The 14,066-nt window shown below is 39.8% G+C and overlaps 1 protein-coding gene across 2 annotated transcripts in view; it reads right to left on the minus strand.

Moving 5' to 3' along the window:
* Angpt1 (angiopoietin 1) overlaps positions 1–14,066 on the minus strand; it is a 225,509-nt gene that overhangs the window by 74,335 nt on the left and 137,108 nt on the right. For both annotated transcript variants that reach the window (XM_057792663.1, XM_057792662.1), the window contains exon 3: positions 6,545–6,666. In XM_057792663.1, the coding sequence (XP_057648646.1) occupies positions 6,545–6,666 (122 nt within the window). The remainder of the gene's footprint in view (positions 1–6,544; positions 6,667–14,066) is intronic.

The following is a 14,066-nucleotide window of genomic DNA, read 5'->3' on the forward strand; positions in this document are numbered from 1 at the left end:
CAAAGCAGTGTGTGTAGTGAGTTTTCAAGGATGAACAGGAGTTTGCCCACCAAATAAGGAATGTCAACCAAACTAGACAATTCAAGCATCAAATTAGTATAGAATAACATCATGTGGTAATGTGGGACACATCTAACATAATTGAACACAGCTACGCCTGCCAGGCACTGTCCTTTGTGTTTCATATACATTCATACAGCATTAATCGTCATGTCAACTTCAAATAGTATTATCATCATCATCATCTCTATGTTCAACATTAGCCAACAAAGCACAGAGTCTCATGAACTTGCCTGGAGTCACACAAGAAGTACACAATACAGCTAGTTACAGCAAGAATAGAGGAAAGTGAAACCCAGTCAGTCTGGTCTCAGAATTTCTGTTGGTAGCTTCTAAACTAAAACCAGTAGGGGAAAAATGCTGCAGAATGATTGTATTAACAGCCAGGCACTGCGTTCTGTACTAAAGAACTTGAACTTCTTTTGATCTGCTATAATATTCAACGGGTAGAAGAACCTTAGAAGAAAATGATTGGAATTTCAAAAAAATAATGATTTTGTCCATAACCTGAGTAGGTCATGCTGGCACAAAGCTAAGGATACCAAAGTCGCTGCAGGGGAACAGTTGAGAAGTGATGAGAGTCCAACCTAAATATACTCAACTGATAAAGCTAGAAAAGACCGGATGTGTTTGAAAAATACTTCAGTGGTGGAAATCATCAAGGTCGGCAAAGTGTAAAGGATGCAGAGAAAGGGAAGGATTAATATGGTTCTCAGATTCCTTGTTGACTCAGAACTCTCCATTACTCTCTGCTCCTGAGGCTGTTAAAAATGAGAAGAAGGAACATGGGTCTGCCATTCAGTTCACAGTGTAAGAACATGGAAGATAAAGGTAATTCTTTCCCCGATTCTAGTTATAAGGAATAGGGTACCATATAGACATTGGACGTTTCTTTTCCTGTTACTGGGGACAGAAGTGAGGGATTTGTGCAATCTAGCACTCTGCTACTGAGCATCATGCTCGGCCCTGAGTACTTGACCTCTTAAGATACTTGTCCTTGCCGGGCGGTGGTGGCACACACCTTTAATCCCAGCACTTGGGAGGCAGAGACAGGTGGATCTCTGTGAGTTCGAGGCCAGCCTGGTCTACAAGAGCTAGCTAGTTCCAGGACAAGAACCAAAAACTACGGAGAAACCCTGTCTCGAAAAATTAAAAAAAAAAAAAAAAGATACTTGTCCTTGGTCAATACCATACACAGCTAATGCATTTAAATCCACTCTAATATCTACTGCTAGAATTTAGCTCATCTTCCCATTAGTAACTTTAAAGGCCTTATCAAATAGAGGATAGCTCCAATTAGAAGGCTTTTCATTTCCTCCGAAACACTATTAAAACATTAATATTTCTTTAGTAACTCATTAGTGAGACAGAATTTAGTATCCTGCAATTGCATCAGATTCAGTCACTTAAAATTATTAACTTAATGATTTCTCATAGCTCCAGCTGGGAAATAGCTAAGACATCAACTAAGTTCAGTAAATTCCCAGTATAAACTAAATAGTTTATGTGTCCTGTTCCAACGCTGGAAGGACTAAATAATAGTCTTTACCTTGGTAGGTCAAAATCAACGAGCCTACCTTTTTCTTCAATTTTATGTTTGTTTGTTCTAGGCCAATCGCTTGATGACCACTCTAGTTACACCCTAAGCTGTATCATGCTGGAAAATCTTTCTTATAGTAATTAACACAGAAAATCATCCTGGAAACAAATGTGAGCTTGGCTAGGTACTAGCTCTTTTGCCATGGACCAGTTATTTGAACTCTGTAAGGTTCAGCCTTTTAATTATGATGTGGAAATAGCAGGCTCTTTAGAAGACTCCTTGGAGGAGCGGCAACAGTGAACAGCATGCATCGACTCAGCTGTTTACGTTGTTAGAAGGTAGCAAGGCGGCAGCTGGAAAGGCGTTAGAATAGCCATCAAACGTCTGGTCCCAAGTTACTCTGAACTGTCTCAATGACAGTATCCCTTGTCTTTAATCAGTACATTCAACACAATTGTCAAGAAAGCCTGAATGCCCCACCTTTGTGTAAATGTGTTAATGTTTTCCTTTCAGGTACTCCATTGTGTGAGAGAAATTTCTTCTACAACATTCTTCTGCCTACCTGTGTTCTCCATTTGGAAAACAATTAAGTCCAATATATGGCCTTAAAACCTAGCTAGGAGACCCATGCTTCAGAGGCAGCCTCCAGGACAGCTATGAATGCACATGAAAACAGCAATCATAAATCTTTTGAACAACTCAATGCTGTTGTCCTTGAATGTAGAACTTTGTAGAGGTCACTGTGGTGTTGCAGTTCAAAAGATTGGACCTGCCTAGTGGAGTGAGGCCCACTTGGTTAGTTGAATAAAATTTCATTGATGTATATTCTCCTACACACCTCTTTTTTTAAAAGCAGGGTTTCTCTGTGTAACAGTTTGGGGATCTTGGAATTCACTTTCTAGACCAAGTGACCCTTGAACTCACTAAGCTCCACCTGATTCTGCATGCCTAGTGCTGGGATTAAAGGCATGTACTATCTCTGCCCATCTTTTCTTCTTTTCTTTTGCTACTGTTTCCCCTTAGACAGGGTCTCACTCTGTAACACTACAACTGCAGCCTATCTATCCTAGAATTCATCATGTGAACCAGACTGACCTCAAAGTCATAGAGTCCACCGAACCCTGCCTCACCAGTCCTGGCACTAGAGACACTTGCCACCACACCCACCTTCTTTTCTATTATTTTTTATCAGAAGAAATGGGATAATATTAGAAGAATGTCACAAAATTTGACACATAACAAACCTCATTGCATGGTCATCCTAACCCTATCACAAGCAAAGCCTAATAGATTTCTATTTGTCTGGGTTTTTAATTGTGTATTTTAAACATAGAAATGGGATGCCAAGTCTCCTTTAAGTGATTTTTTTTAATACCATGTTTTAAAATTAGGACAATATTCCACCAACAAAAATAAAATTTCCTAAAGAAAGCAGACTGGCAAATTCTCAGTCACCTCTGTGATACTTTTGGGAAAACAAACAGTGAAGCTATCCTATTTCTGCTTTGTGCTTTGGGGTATTTAGGGGATGAAAAAGTGAATCCAATGAGGCTCAAAATCCACACTCAGCCCTGAAAGCACTTTGCTTAATTTTTCAGGATGTAAGTCAGCAAGCCCTCTCAGCATGTGTGTGTAGGATAATCCTAACTATAAAACATAATTTTTTTTTTCTCTGCCAAAGAGGTGGGAGATACTCCTGAGGCCAGCTCACCGACTTGGCGGCAAAGGCAGGGATCTTTCTCAAGGCTGCTAAGTCACACACCCAGACACAACTCCTGACATTCCTAGGGGAGGAAGCAGAGTTTAATTTAGATAATCCCCTCTGGAAAGTGTATTGGCTGATTCAAACCAGACCTGGCTGACTGGGGCATGCTGTTCTTACATTTCAGAGATGCCTCCTTGTAGAAATAGCTTCTTGCTGTATCTGGGGGATTAAGATCCACATAAAGAATAGGTAGGTATGATCAATTAACTATTTATAAAAGCGTAAACATTAGACTCTGACCTCTTCTCTGCTTGCTTGGGAGGACACTGTCTTTACTGTTTTAGATAGTGCTTGGCAGCATGCCTCCTCTTGCGCTGATCATATGAAAACAAACAACAATAAATAGAGCGGGGAAATATGCTATGTATCACGAAAGGATATTTTTGGTTTGTTTGAAGAAAATCACTTCTTGAAAATGGGGCAGACAAGGATACGTGACCTAAGAGTGGTTGTTTGGCTCACACGCCATTGCGTGAGCTGTAAGTTCAGCAGGAAGACAGATAACTGCAAGAAGACAGTCATGTGGGAAGCTGAGTCCACTATGAAAATTCCCTCATGGATCACCCTCGAGTGCTCCAGAGTGAAAAAGAAACAGGTGTCAATAGGGGTATGAAATACATGGAAATTTTTATCAGCATGAATATAGAAATATATATTAAATTAAAATCCAAGAGACTTAACTAACTCAACTCTTCTCAAAATGCCTGTATTCCAAGCAAAAGGGAATTGCTATGATCCTAAAATTTTATCATTAGCAGTAAATGACATAACTTATATGTGGAAGAACACCTCACTTTTATACGACAGTTAAAATTTGATTAGAGGAAAAGTCAGATGTGTCAAATTGGATTTCCAAGAGGCTGGTCCACAAGGAGAGGCCCTTTACACTTGCGCCAGTTTAGAGTTCCTGTCGAAAAGCAGCCTGACTCAGGTTTAGTAATAACAACCAAGGGAATTTTTCATCAGTTTGCCCGTGGAGTATAATTCCAGTCACAAAAGAGGTGGGCAACACTTCTGAGGGCCAGCTCCCAGTCTTATGGGTGTGAGTCCCTATCATAGCAATAGCCAGACACAGCAGGAAACATCCTTAGGGGGAAGCAAAGCTTAGTTTATATTATTCTCTCCTTCTTCCAGAAATGTGTTAGGATGGTGCTGCCCGCATTTAGGGTCGATCTTCCCTCCTTTAAATTTCTCTGGAAATTCCCTCACAGATAGCTTAGAGGTGTTTCTTCTAGGTGATTGTAACCCCATCGAGTTATGAAAATTATCCATCATCCCCAGGTTAGTCCTGCTTCTCCTGGCCAGTTTACCCCAGAGCTACAATAGGCTTCACCTCTTCCTCACACTTTGTAAGGAGCCCATGGCAAGCATCCTTGAATTGCTAAAGGAATGACCTCTATTTAAGCCAAGTGAACATAAAGTTTTAACTAACCAAGTAACTAATGCGATATTTTATCATTTCTTTCCTACTTCACTTGTTTCTATAAAGGATTTTTTCATTTCCCACTTCTGATAGAGATTTTTACCACCCTCTCATCATCTTTATGGTGATAGGCTCTGCAAAATGTGTTTATGAAAATACTACTTAGAAAATATTCAGTCTTCTCTGTGAGTTGGGATGGCTATTTTAATTTTTCCTTTGTATATTTTTCTCTCTTTTCTAAAAACTTTGAGCTAGTTTTATAATTCTGAAAACAAACAATAATTCAGAAAAAACAATGTAACCTTTCAATTGCTCCTGCATATTAAAAATTCCTGGACAGAAATCCTGAAATATATTATTATAAGTGGGGTTCGCTTCAGCAAGAAAATTAAGGCATTTGGTGGTGACCCTAAATTGATTGTGACTGCAGTAAAGTATACCTGTTACACACATGCATATTTCTGGTTATTGTGTAACTGTGCTGGGATAAATAGTAGTTTGCAAGAGGATTTTCAATTTCAGAACATTTCAACAGCCAGTTCAGGGTCATGTTCTGTCAAGTTTATTTATAGTTAAATAATGTATTCCATATCACCCTACAAGAATAAATAAATGTAACATTTGGTAATATAAGTCATCATGCATGAGTGACCCTTGCAGATGCTATATCAACAGTCAGATTTCTTTTATTCATGCAAGAGTTTAATTGTAATTGTTGGCATTGATGTCTGTCTATTTTTTGCTTGAGTTTGGGTAAGTCTTTAGGCTGTAGTCATGTGAAGTCCTGTGTGAGGGGGAAATGAGAGAACTATCAGAAAAGCAACCTGGATTGCATTCCTAGTTCTGTCTTTAGCAAGGTGTGTGACCCTGGATAGGCTGCCCACTTGGTGTGAGTCTCTGGTTCTTCTGCAAGGTAGGATGGCTCCCAGTCCTGTCAGAGGCTCCCCTGCCTTGGAGCCTAGCTGCAGCCGACAGTTGTATCTAACTACTTCCTACCAGGACAGGGGTCTTTAACTGAACACAGGTGGTAAGAGCTGAAACATCTTCAAGATAACCAAATATTCGGGAGAAAACGCAATGAAATAGAAGATATTTATTCCTCAGGAGTTGGTGTTCTTCTCAGACTACCCACAGTTAATATTAATGACTTTTAAATGAGTTAGTGTTTCATAGGCCCACCTTTCAACATCTGAAAGTGGAATTCAATGGCCTGTTAGGTCTCCAACCTTACTGAACACTACCTTAGGTTGATATCTGTAAGTCAATTAGGTAAATTTATTCTGTCCAGAATAAATGACTTTAAGTGCAAAAAATTCCTTCCTACTTATTCTATAGGCAAGTATTTTCTTAGTAGTACAAGCTGTCTGAATTTAACCTTATTGTATGCCACAAAGATTCTTGGGAGTAGAACAAGAGACAAGTGAACAACGGTTCAAGAGGCTCTGCTATTCTTTTCTTTAGGGTTACAAATTTGATGTTGCTAAAAAACTGTCAATCTATTTTCCAAAATATCAAATAATTTTTGTATACATGGTGTTGTTTGAACAGTTCTCATTGCAGCAACTGAAGACCAAGCACCTCAAGAATTGAAGCAGGACATAGGTTTCCTTGTTGAGACACTGATTGCTTTTGTGCCTTCCTCCTCTCTTGTGACTTCATTCTATAAATATCCACAACATTAATATTCAATTACCAATGAGATGGAGGATATAAAGAAGTATACATAAAAGCACTTTTAGGATACCACAACCCTTACCTGTTTTTCTCATGAATCTTCAGAATTTCATTTGTCTGTTGGAGAAGTTGCTTCTCTAGTTTGTATGTTGATAATGAATTCTCCAGTAGTTGTATTTCGAGTCGCGATGTTTGATTTAGTACCTTGAAATAGTTTTGAAATATTAAATTTCAATCACAAAGAAAGTACCAGGAAAAACAATGAACATTTTAAAGATCATTTTTTTTCTTCTTAATGTTTTCCAGAAAGACTTAAGCAGGTGGTGTCCAATCTATCAAACAGTGCACAATAAGCTGAGATTGGAGTCCGAGGTGAATTAGGCTCATTTGCATACTCTAATTTTGATACCCATACATTCTAAAATATTATATTATGCTCATATATTTTATCTCCAAATTTTATAAGCACAAAACAGATTGCTAATCCAATGTCTTGATATTGTAGATCATTTAGAATAATTAGGAGATGTATAGAATACACCAACTCAGACCTATTGCCTTATTCAATTGGAAATACAAACAACTCTTGAGATAGTCGGGAGTGACGTCTGACGACACATTTATTGGCTGGCTATTGTGGCATGGGGTTAACCAAAGAGAACCTCCATATATTATCTCAATTCCTTGACAGTATCATCTGTGGCCATGTCATTTTATGAATGAGAACACTGGAGTCCAGAGTCGTACACATTCACACAGGAGCCAAGTCAAAATCTGAGTTTTTAACCAGAGACATTGAGCCTACATGATAAAAGGAATCTGAAAATATTTTTTTTTTTAATATCAGGATTAGATCTACAGTCTTGCTCTAAGAGTGCCAGAGCTGGAGTGCTCCTCCCCCATTGGGCAGGGGTAAAGCTGGGATCTAGCCGAACCCCTGGAAGATGCCCTGAAGTGCTTGAGCTGAGCTATGGCATGCAATGGGGTTCTGTGTTTGTAGTAGTAGGACAGAGAAGGAGCTAGGAGAGAGGAGAGAGGTCAGTGCCTCGGATGCAAACTCTAAAGAAAGGCTCTTTCCTTCCTTGTCTATCAAGCTAAAGTATATGTTATTTCTTTGTATATATTATTTCTGAGTAGAACATTTTTTTAAAATTCTAACATATCCCATAAGCATTAGATATGATTATTATTGACTTTAAATTCATATCTATGAAAACTTAATATATAAAAGAATAATATCAAATTAACTGTTTTAAAGTATAAATTCCTCATCTTAGCATTTTCTCCTTCCTCCTCATTGCCTCATTCCTTTTAGACTAGGAACACGGTAAGGTGAGGAAAACCACCTGGATTAGACCCTTTCAACAACTATATTTACTTTAAAATTATTTTTCTGTTACATGGGGTTTTAAAAACTTTTAAAATAATACATTTTTCCAGACATATATGAATTCAGTGTTTGTGACAACACATCCACACCTTCACAGTTCAAGACGAAGACCCAACAGAGGCTGAAATATAGGTATGAAACTATGTTTTAGCTATTGGCATTGGATGACTGTTGGGAGAGCAAATGTTCTTGAATGATGTGAGCCTGGTGGGTGGACACACTGAAGGCAGGCCCTACTCCCAGAGTAGCTATGCAACACAAAAGTGGTCTCAAGGTGGGAAAGGAAAGCAAAACTGAAAGCTGGAGACTAGTGAGGGGAGACTGGAATTGGAACGTGGGGGAGAGTAATACGACCCAAGTATGCTGTATGAAATTCTCAGAGAATTAATACAAATATTATTTTAAAAAGGTATTCCTTATCACTTTATTTAAAGTTAGAAGTATTTCAAAAGCAAAAGTTAAGACCGAGACTACATTCATCAATATTTTTACTTTTTTTTAAAAAAAAATATTTTTATTCATTCTTCATATCAAGTATAGTTTCCCCCTCCCTCCCCCACCTCTACCCAACCCACCCCCATTCACTACTCCAAAAGGGTAAGGTCTCTTATAAGGAGTCAACAAAGCCTGGCACCTTCAGTTGAGGCAGGACCAAGCATCACCCCCCACTGCTTCTGCACACCAAGACTGAGCAAGGCATCCCACCATGGGGAATGAGCTTCAAAAGGCCAGCTCCTGCACTAGGATAGCTCCTGGTCCCACTACCATGGGTCCCACAAAGAGACCAGGCTTTGAAACTGTTACCTGCATGTGGAGGGCCTGGCTTGATCCCTTGCAGGATCCCCACCTATGGGTCTAAAGTCCATGAGTTTTCCCAAGTTAGGATCAACTATCATCAATTTTTTATTTTCTGGAGGACCATTTACAAATATTTGAAACGAGGAGTGAAACATTCGGGGTATTTTTGTGATGGAACTGTACCTGGTATAAAGAAGACACTCAACATTTGTTTATGAATAAAAAGCAGGCATGCCATCTCATTGAGTTTTACCCATTGTTCACTGCTACCTCAAGCTTATGTTTGCTTTCATTTACCTTACTCCCCGAGAGCATATCCGCTGGTTGGCTTTTTGTCAACTTGACACCAACCTAGACATATTTGGGAAGAGTGCCTCTTAATTGAGAGAATGCCTTCTTAAGACAGAGGAGGACTGGATGGGGAGTGGGGTAGATGGGAGGAGGGGAGGGAGGAGAAACTGTGATGGGTATGCAAACTAAATGGAAAAAATGTTAATTAAATAAAATAATTAATAAGAAGATTGGCCTAGAGGGGAATCAGTGAAACAGTACCTTGACTAATGCACTGTCACCCCTCAGCGGGTGGCTTCAGATAGTCTAAGAAGGTGGGCTGAACCACCCATGGAGAACATGCCTATAACAGCACTCCTCCATGGCCTCTGCTTGGTTCCTCCTCAGGGGTTCCTGCTAGAGCTCCTGCTCTGTCTTCCCCTCCCTGTGACCTGAGAGTTTCTTCCCCCGAGTTACCTTTGTCACTTTGCTTCATCACAGCATTGGAAACCCTAACTAGGACACACTTCCCGACGAACTCAAAGACCAGATGTTTTGTTTACAGAGAATAATGCACATCATGCTCTATGTTCCCTGAAAACGGAATGTAGTCGCCATCTGGAGTTGACCATGGCATACCTGTAACTAACTCGCTAACAACTAAGGCTGTTATTGATCTGCCCTCTCCGTCTTTTACCTCTGGTCTACACTGTCACAGAGCCACGGATCTTCCGTAAAAACGAGGGAGACTGTGGTGTTTTCTATGCTGGATGTGCTAATTGATCCTCTCTGCAGGTAGATTCCCTCTCAAAGAGCTGCGTGTGGTCCACAGGGCTGCTTGAGATCAGCAGCCTGCTCACTGCCTGCCTGCCACTCCTGCCAGCCGCAGTGCTCATTATGATTATCTCCACCATCTTTTCTCCGCTCCATTTGCCAAATTCCCTTTCACTTCAGGGCATTTGTACCTGCGCATGCATCTCTCTGGCTGGAATCCCCATTCCCTCCCAGATGCAGAACTAACTAACTCCTTTTCATATTCAAGACATGCTCATGGGTAAGTCCCTGCCATGCCTAGGAAAATTTCTACCCCCATGCTCTCCATCCATTCACTCCATCCTACATTCCTTCAGTTGAAGATAATCCTGTATTTTTTTTTCTTTCATTCATGTGGTGATTTCCTGCCATACTGCCATGTCAGTTACACAGGGCCTACAATGCTGCGTCCAAAGTCCTCCAGCATCAAGTCAAGAGCACTGGGGTACTCAACTGTGTGTTGGAAGACACGTTGACTGTGTACAATGGGTTGTTTCAAGTTAGACAATAACCATGGAAGGCGACAGTCCCACATTAGTAGTTGGACGCTTATAACCCAAACCTGAAGATTTATCTGACATGGAAGAAGGGAGCTGACCAATCTCAGAGATCCAGTATAAGCGCTGGGCGACCTAGGCTACTTTTAAGCACAAATACCACATTCTTCTCTTTTCCCATCATCTTGACTCCATTGCTGTTTTATTTCAAGTCACCGCACTGAAGTCTTCAAATAGGCTTGAAGTTCAAATCTGGGCATCCAAGGGAATTGTAGAAAACTATGATAAATTGACCACTGCCTTGCATGTGTCTACAGATCTTGCTGCTGGCAATAACTGAAGTATTCCATTAAGATGACAAAAGACATGTTCTTCTTAGCTTAAACACATCCCCCCCAAAAAAAAGTTTAAGAGGGAAGTAAAAAAATGAAGACAGGAAAGAGTGAAGAATATATTCAGCAAGTCCCAAAGGACTGATTCCGAGTTCAAGTTTCCCAGAGTATGCCATGGTGTAAGGATGGCGTACACTCTGAAATGGAGGACTTGTGTACTAAAAGAGTTTAGCTCTTTCTTAAAAGAATAATAATTATTTATTTTCATGAAAAAGTGAGCTAGGGAATTTAGATAGCCTCTTTTAATATTTTTAAGAGTACTTAATTTAAAACCCACACTAACCAAAAGGTCATTACTGAAAGAGAACACAGCAACCACAAAAGGAAATCTCTCTGTACAGCATCTTGGCCTTGAAACAGTCTTCCCTGCTGGGCACATGTATGCTATTGATTTCATTTTTTTTTTTCAAATAAAGCAAAGGTAGCAACATACAATGTAATTAGATGTTCTGGGAGTATGAAAGCTGATCAGTGTATAAAGAATGAAAGCTATAAATTCACTGTTCGGCAATATCAGTGAAGTAAGTTTTGGTCAACAAGGGGCAAAGTGATCAAAAACCACCCTGTGGGTTACTTAGTTGCTTCATAGAGGGAAAGTGAACTCTTGAGATGGAGTGATGTGTGTGGCCACTAATACTCTGACTGCATGCAAATCCCTGAGTGCATGATGGCAATCTGTCTTTTCCCCTCCCGGTGAGATGTCACAAGCAAACTGATCAGCAGTTCTGTAAAGCAACCCTGCTGCTCAACTCAGCTCCGGGAATCCTTCACACATAGCAACTTCCAGTTTAAAGGAACTGCAGTTATGGAAAAATAAATCAAAAGCCATTGCAAATAAATACTCGGGCAAAGCCAGAATACGAGAGGTTATCAAATGATTGTCCTAGTTTCTTAAAATATTATTCATCAGTGGAGTGGGTGGTAAGAAGTAAAAGATAGACCTAAATTTATTGAGACCACCAAAGCTGGAAAACAAATTACCTGCAGGATTACTGTGGAAACTAAGGAACCTTGAAAAAAACATTAGAATTATAAGTCATGTTTTGATAGTATATATTTAATACTATATGAAAATTGTGATATATATTTATGTCATATAATATGTTTATATTAACCAAGTGCATTAGCATTCATAATGTTTAGAGTAACCTCATCGTATTTGATTATTCATGTATTGAATTCTCACATAGTCTAATTATACCCTGATAATGTAACTCTGTGCCATATTTATAATATAATTGCATTTATTTGTGGAATTTGGTAATTTTGGTGCCTTTGAACAGACACAGATGTTATAGGTTGAATTATCTTGTTCATTAGGAATTAACCACATAGCTCTGTGAATTTAGCGCCTCTGTTCTTCCTAAAAGCTTAAATAACCAAGAACAAACAACTCCTCTGCCTAAGAAAGATGACCTTGTGATCCATACCTACTGCTAGCAAATGTTTTCTTTCTCGTTATCATTTGCTCCTCGGTTTGTGGCAGTGGATGACACTGAATTTCTCCTTACACATACACATTAAATTATCACAGTAAGGCAGGAAGGGGACAAATTTCTCATGTCCTTCAGAGTACAGAAAAGATATATTGGTGAAATTTTTACTTCAGTCACTTTTTTTTTTAAGTAGGTTATCTTTCTGAGTCATATTCTGGGCCATCAGCTATTTTTTTCATGTATATTACTATCAACACACGGCCTTGGACTAAAAGTCAAATATATTATGATTAGTGTTTGCTAATTTAATTACTTAACTAGCAATTGTTGAGGGTTTGATATACATTATGTCCTGTTAAAAAGCCTAATGATAGGTACCAGAAAAGAAAGAGAAAATCCTTGCTTTCTACTTAACATTGACATGAAGAGTGGGTTTAATTTTCAGTAAAGGGCCAGATAGTAACCATATCAGCTTGGTCAGCCTTCATTACTTGAATGTGAAATGCTCCCAAAAGGCTCGTGTGTTTGAACATTTGGTCTCCACCTGGTGATGTTGTTTGGGGAAATGATAGACCCTTTATGGGTTAGGGACTCAATGGAAGAAATGGGTCCCTAGGGAGTAGGCCTTATGGTGTATAGTTTGTTCTGGTTGTAACCTCAAATCCCTCTGCTCTCGGAGCCAGTGAAATGTGACCATTTCCGGCTACACACTCCTGATGTGGCTTTGCCCACATCATGAATTTTGTCCTCTCAAACTGTGAGCCAAATTCAATTCTTGCTCCCTTAAGTTGCTTCTGTTGGGTGTTTTTTGACAGTAATAAGAAAGAAACAACCAAAACCTTGACATACAGGCCTTTTTGTCTTCGCAATAACTCTGGTGCAACCTCTGTCAGAGCAGAAATGCAGCTCTGGACAACACACGCGTGCATAAACGTGGTTGCATCTAGGACAGCGTTAGAAAGGAACGCCATGTCACATATCCATTGTGGTCCAGGGTTTTCTGAGCCTTCTTCCAGTGGCTTATACAAACTAATTACTGAAGTATTTTCCTTCTAAGGCCCCTAGCGAATTTATTATGCCATCATTTCAGCTAAGTCAAGGTGAAAAGTTTATTAAACTATACTCTCTTTGAGTTAAATGCAGTTCAAAATTTAGAGCTGACCTTTGAGTGTAGACTTAAGAGGAAACTGATTGTTGTTTGGGGAGGTGTGCTCATTCCAGAGACTTCTCAGGAACGGCTTTAAATTTCTAACTTTGCTGTTGTGAACCTAACAACAGTTGCTATGGTTACTGATCTCCGAGATACAGAGAAGTAGGATTAGATGCATAGGGAATTTATTAGAGCAGATGTCAAAGAAGAGGGACTGGGAATAAGTGGGAGGAGCAGGAGACAAACTTCGGATTATGGTGCAGGCTTTATCCCAGTGAAGAAGAGGGGGGGAAGGGGACTTTAGATGGAAGTCTTAGCCCTCAAGACAGCCGTAATTATATTCAACAGGCGATGGGAAAACCTTAGCCAAAGTCATGTGTCAGCAAAGTTCTCAAGCTCCTGGGGAAAAACTAAGTATCCTGCCACAGTGAGTCATGGCTTAGAAATGGCTTTAGAGAATTGTGGTCTCTGTGCCAATACCTGATGGGTTCGGGAGCACAGCAGCTGGGGTCGCTGGTCAATTACGGTTCCCACAGCAACATATTGGAAAGGTACGCTTAAATCAAACAGAAAGAGAAAAGAAAACGGACCTGGATACCTTTTCCCACCTGAACCCGAAGTCACTGGACATAATTACTGCTCCAGGTACTTCTGCAGTCTGCAAACCACCTATTGGAACAACTTGCATCATGGAAATATGCAAAATAGATCTGTTCAAATGTGATTGAATTTCATGTCTACTACTATAGCACTGGGACTTGTTGGAGACTGAAGGAAACTTGAGATGCCAGTCTAAAGAGCTTCCCTATGGTTGACACAGCTGGCAGCTGCCAAGGGCAGCACTAAGGCCTTGGTGAT

The sequence above is a fragment of the Chionomys nivalis genome, chromosome 17 (genome assembly GCF_950005125.1).
Source record: "Chionomys nivalis chromosome 17, mChiNiv1.1, whole genome shotgun sequence".
In the NCBI taxonomy this organism is placed as follows: domain Eukaryota; kingdom Metazoa; phylum Chordata; class Mammalia; order Rodentia; family Cricetidae; genus Chionomys; species Chionomys nivalis.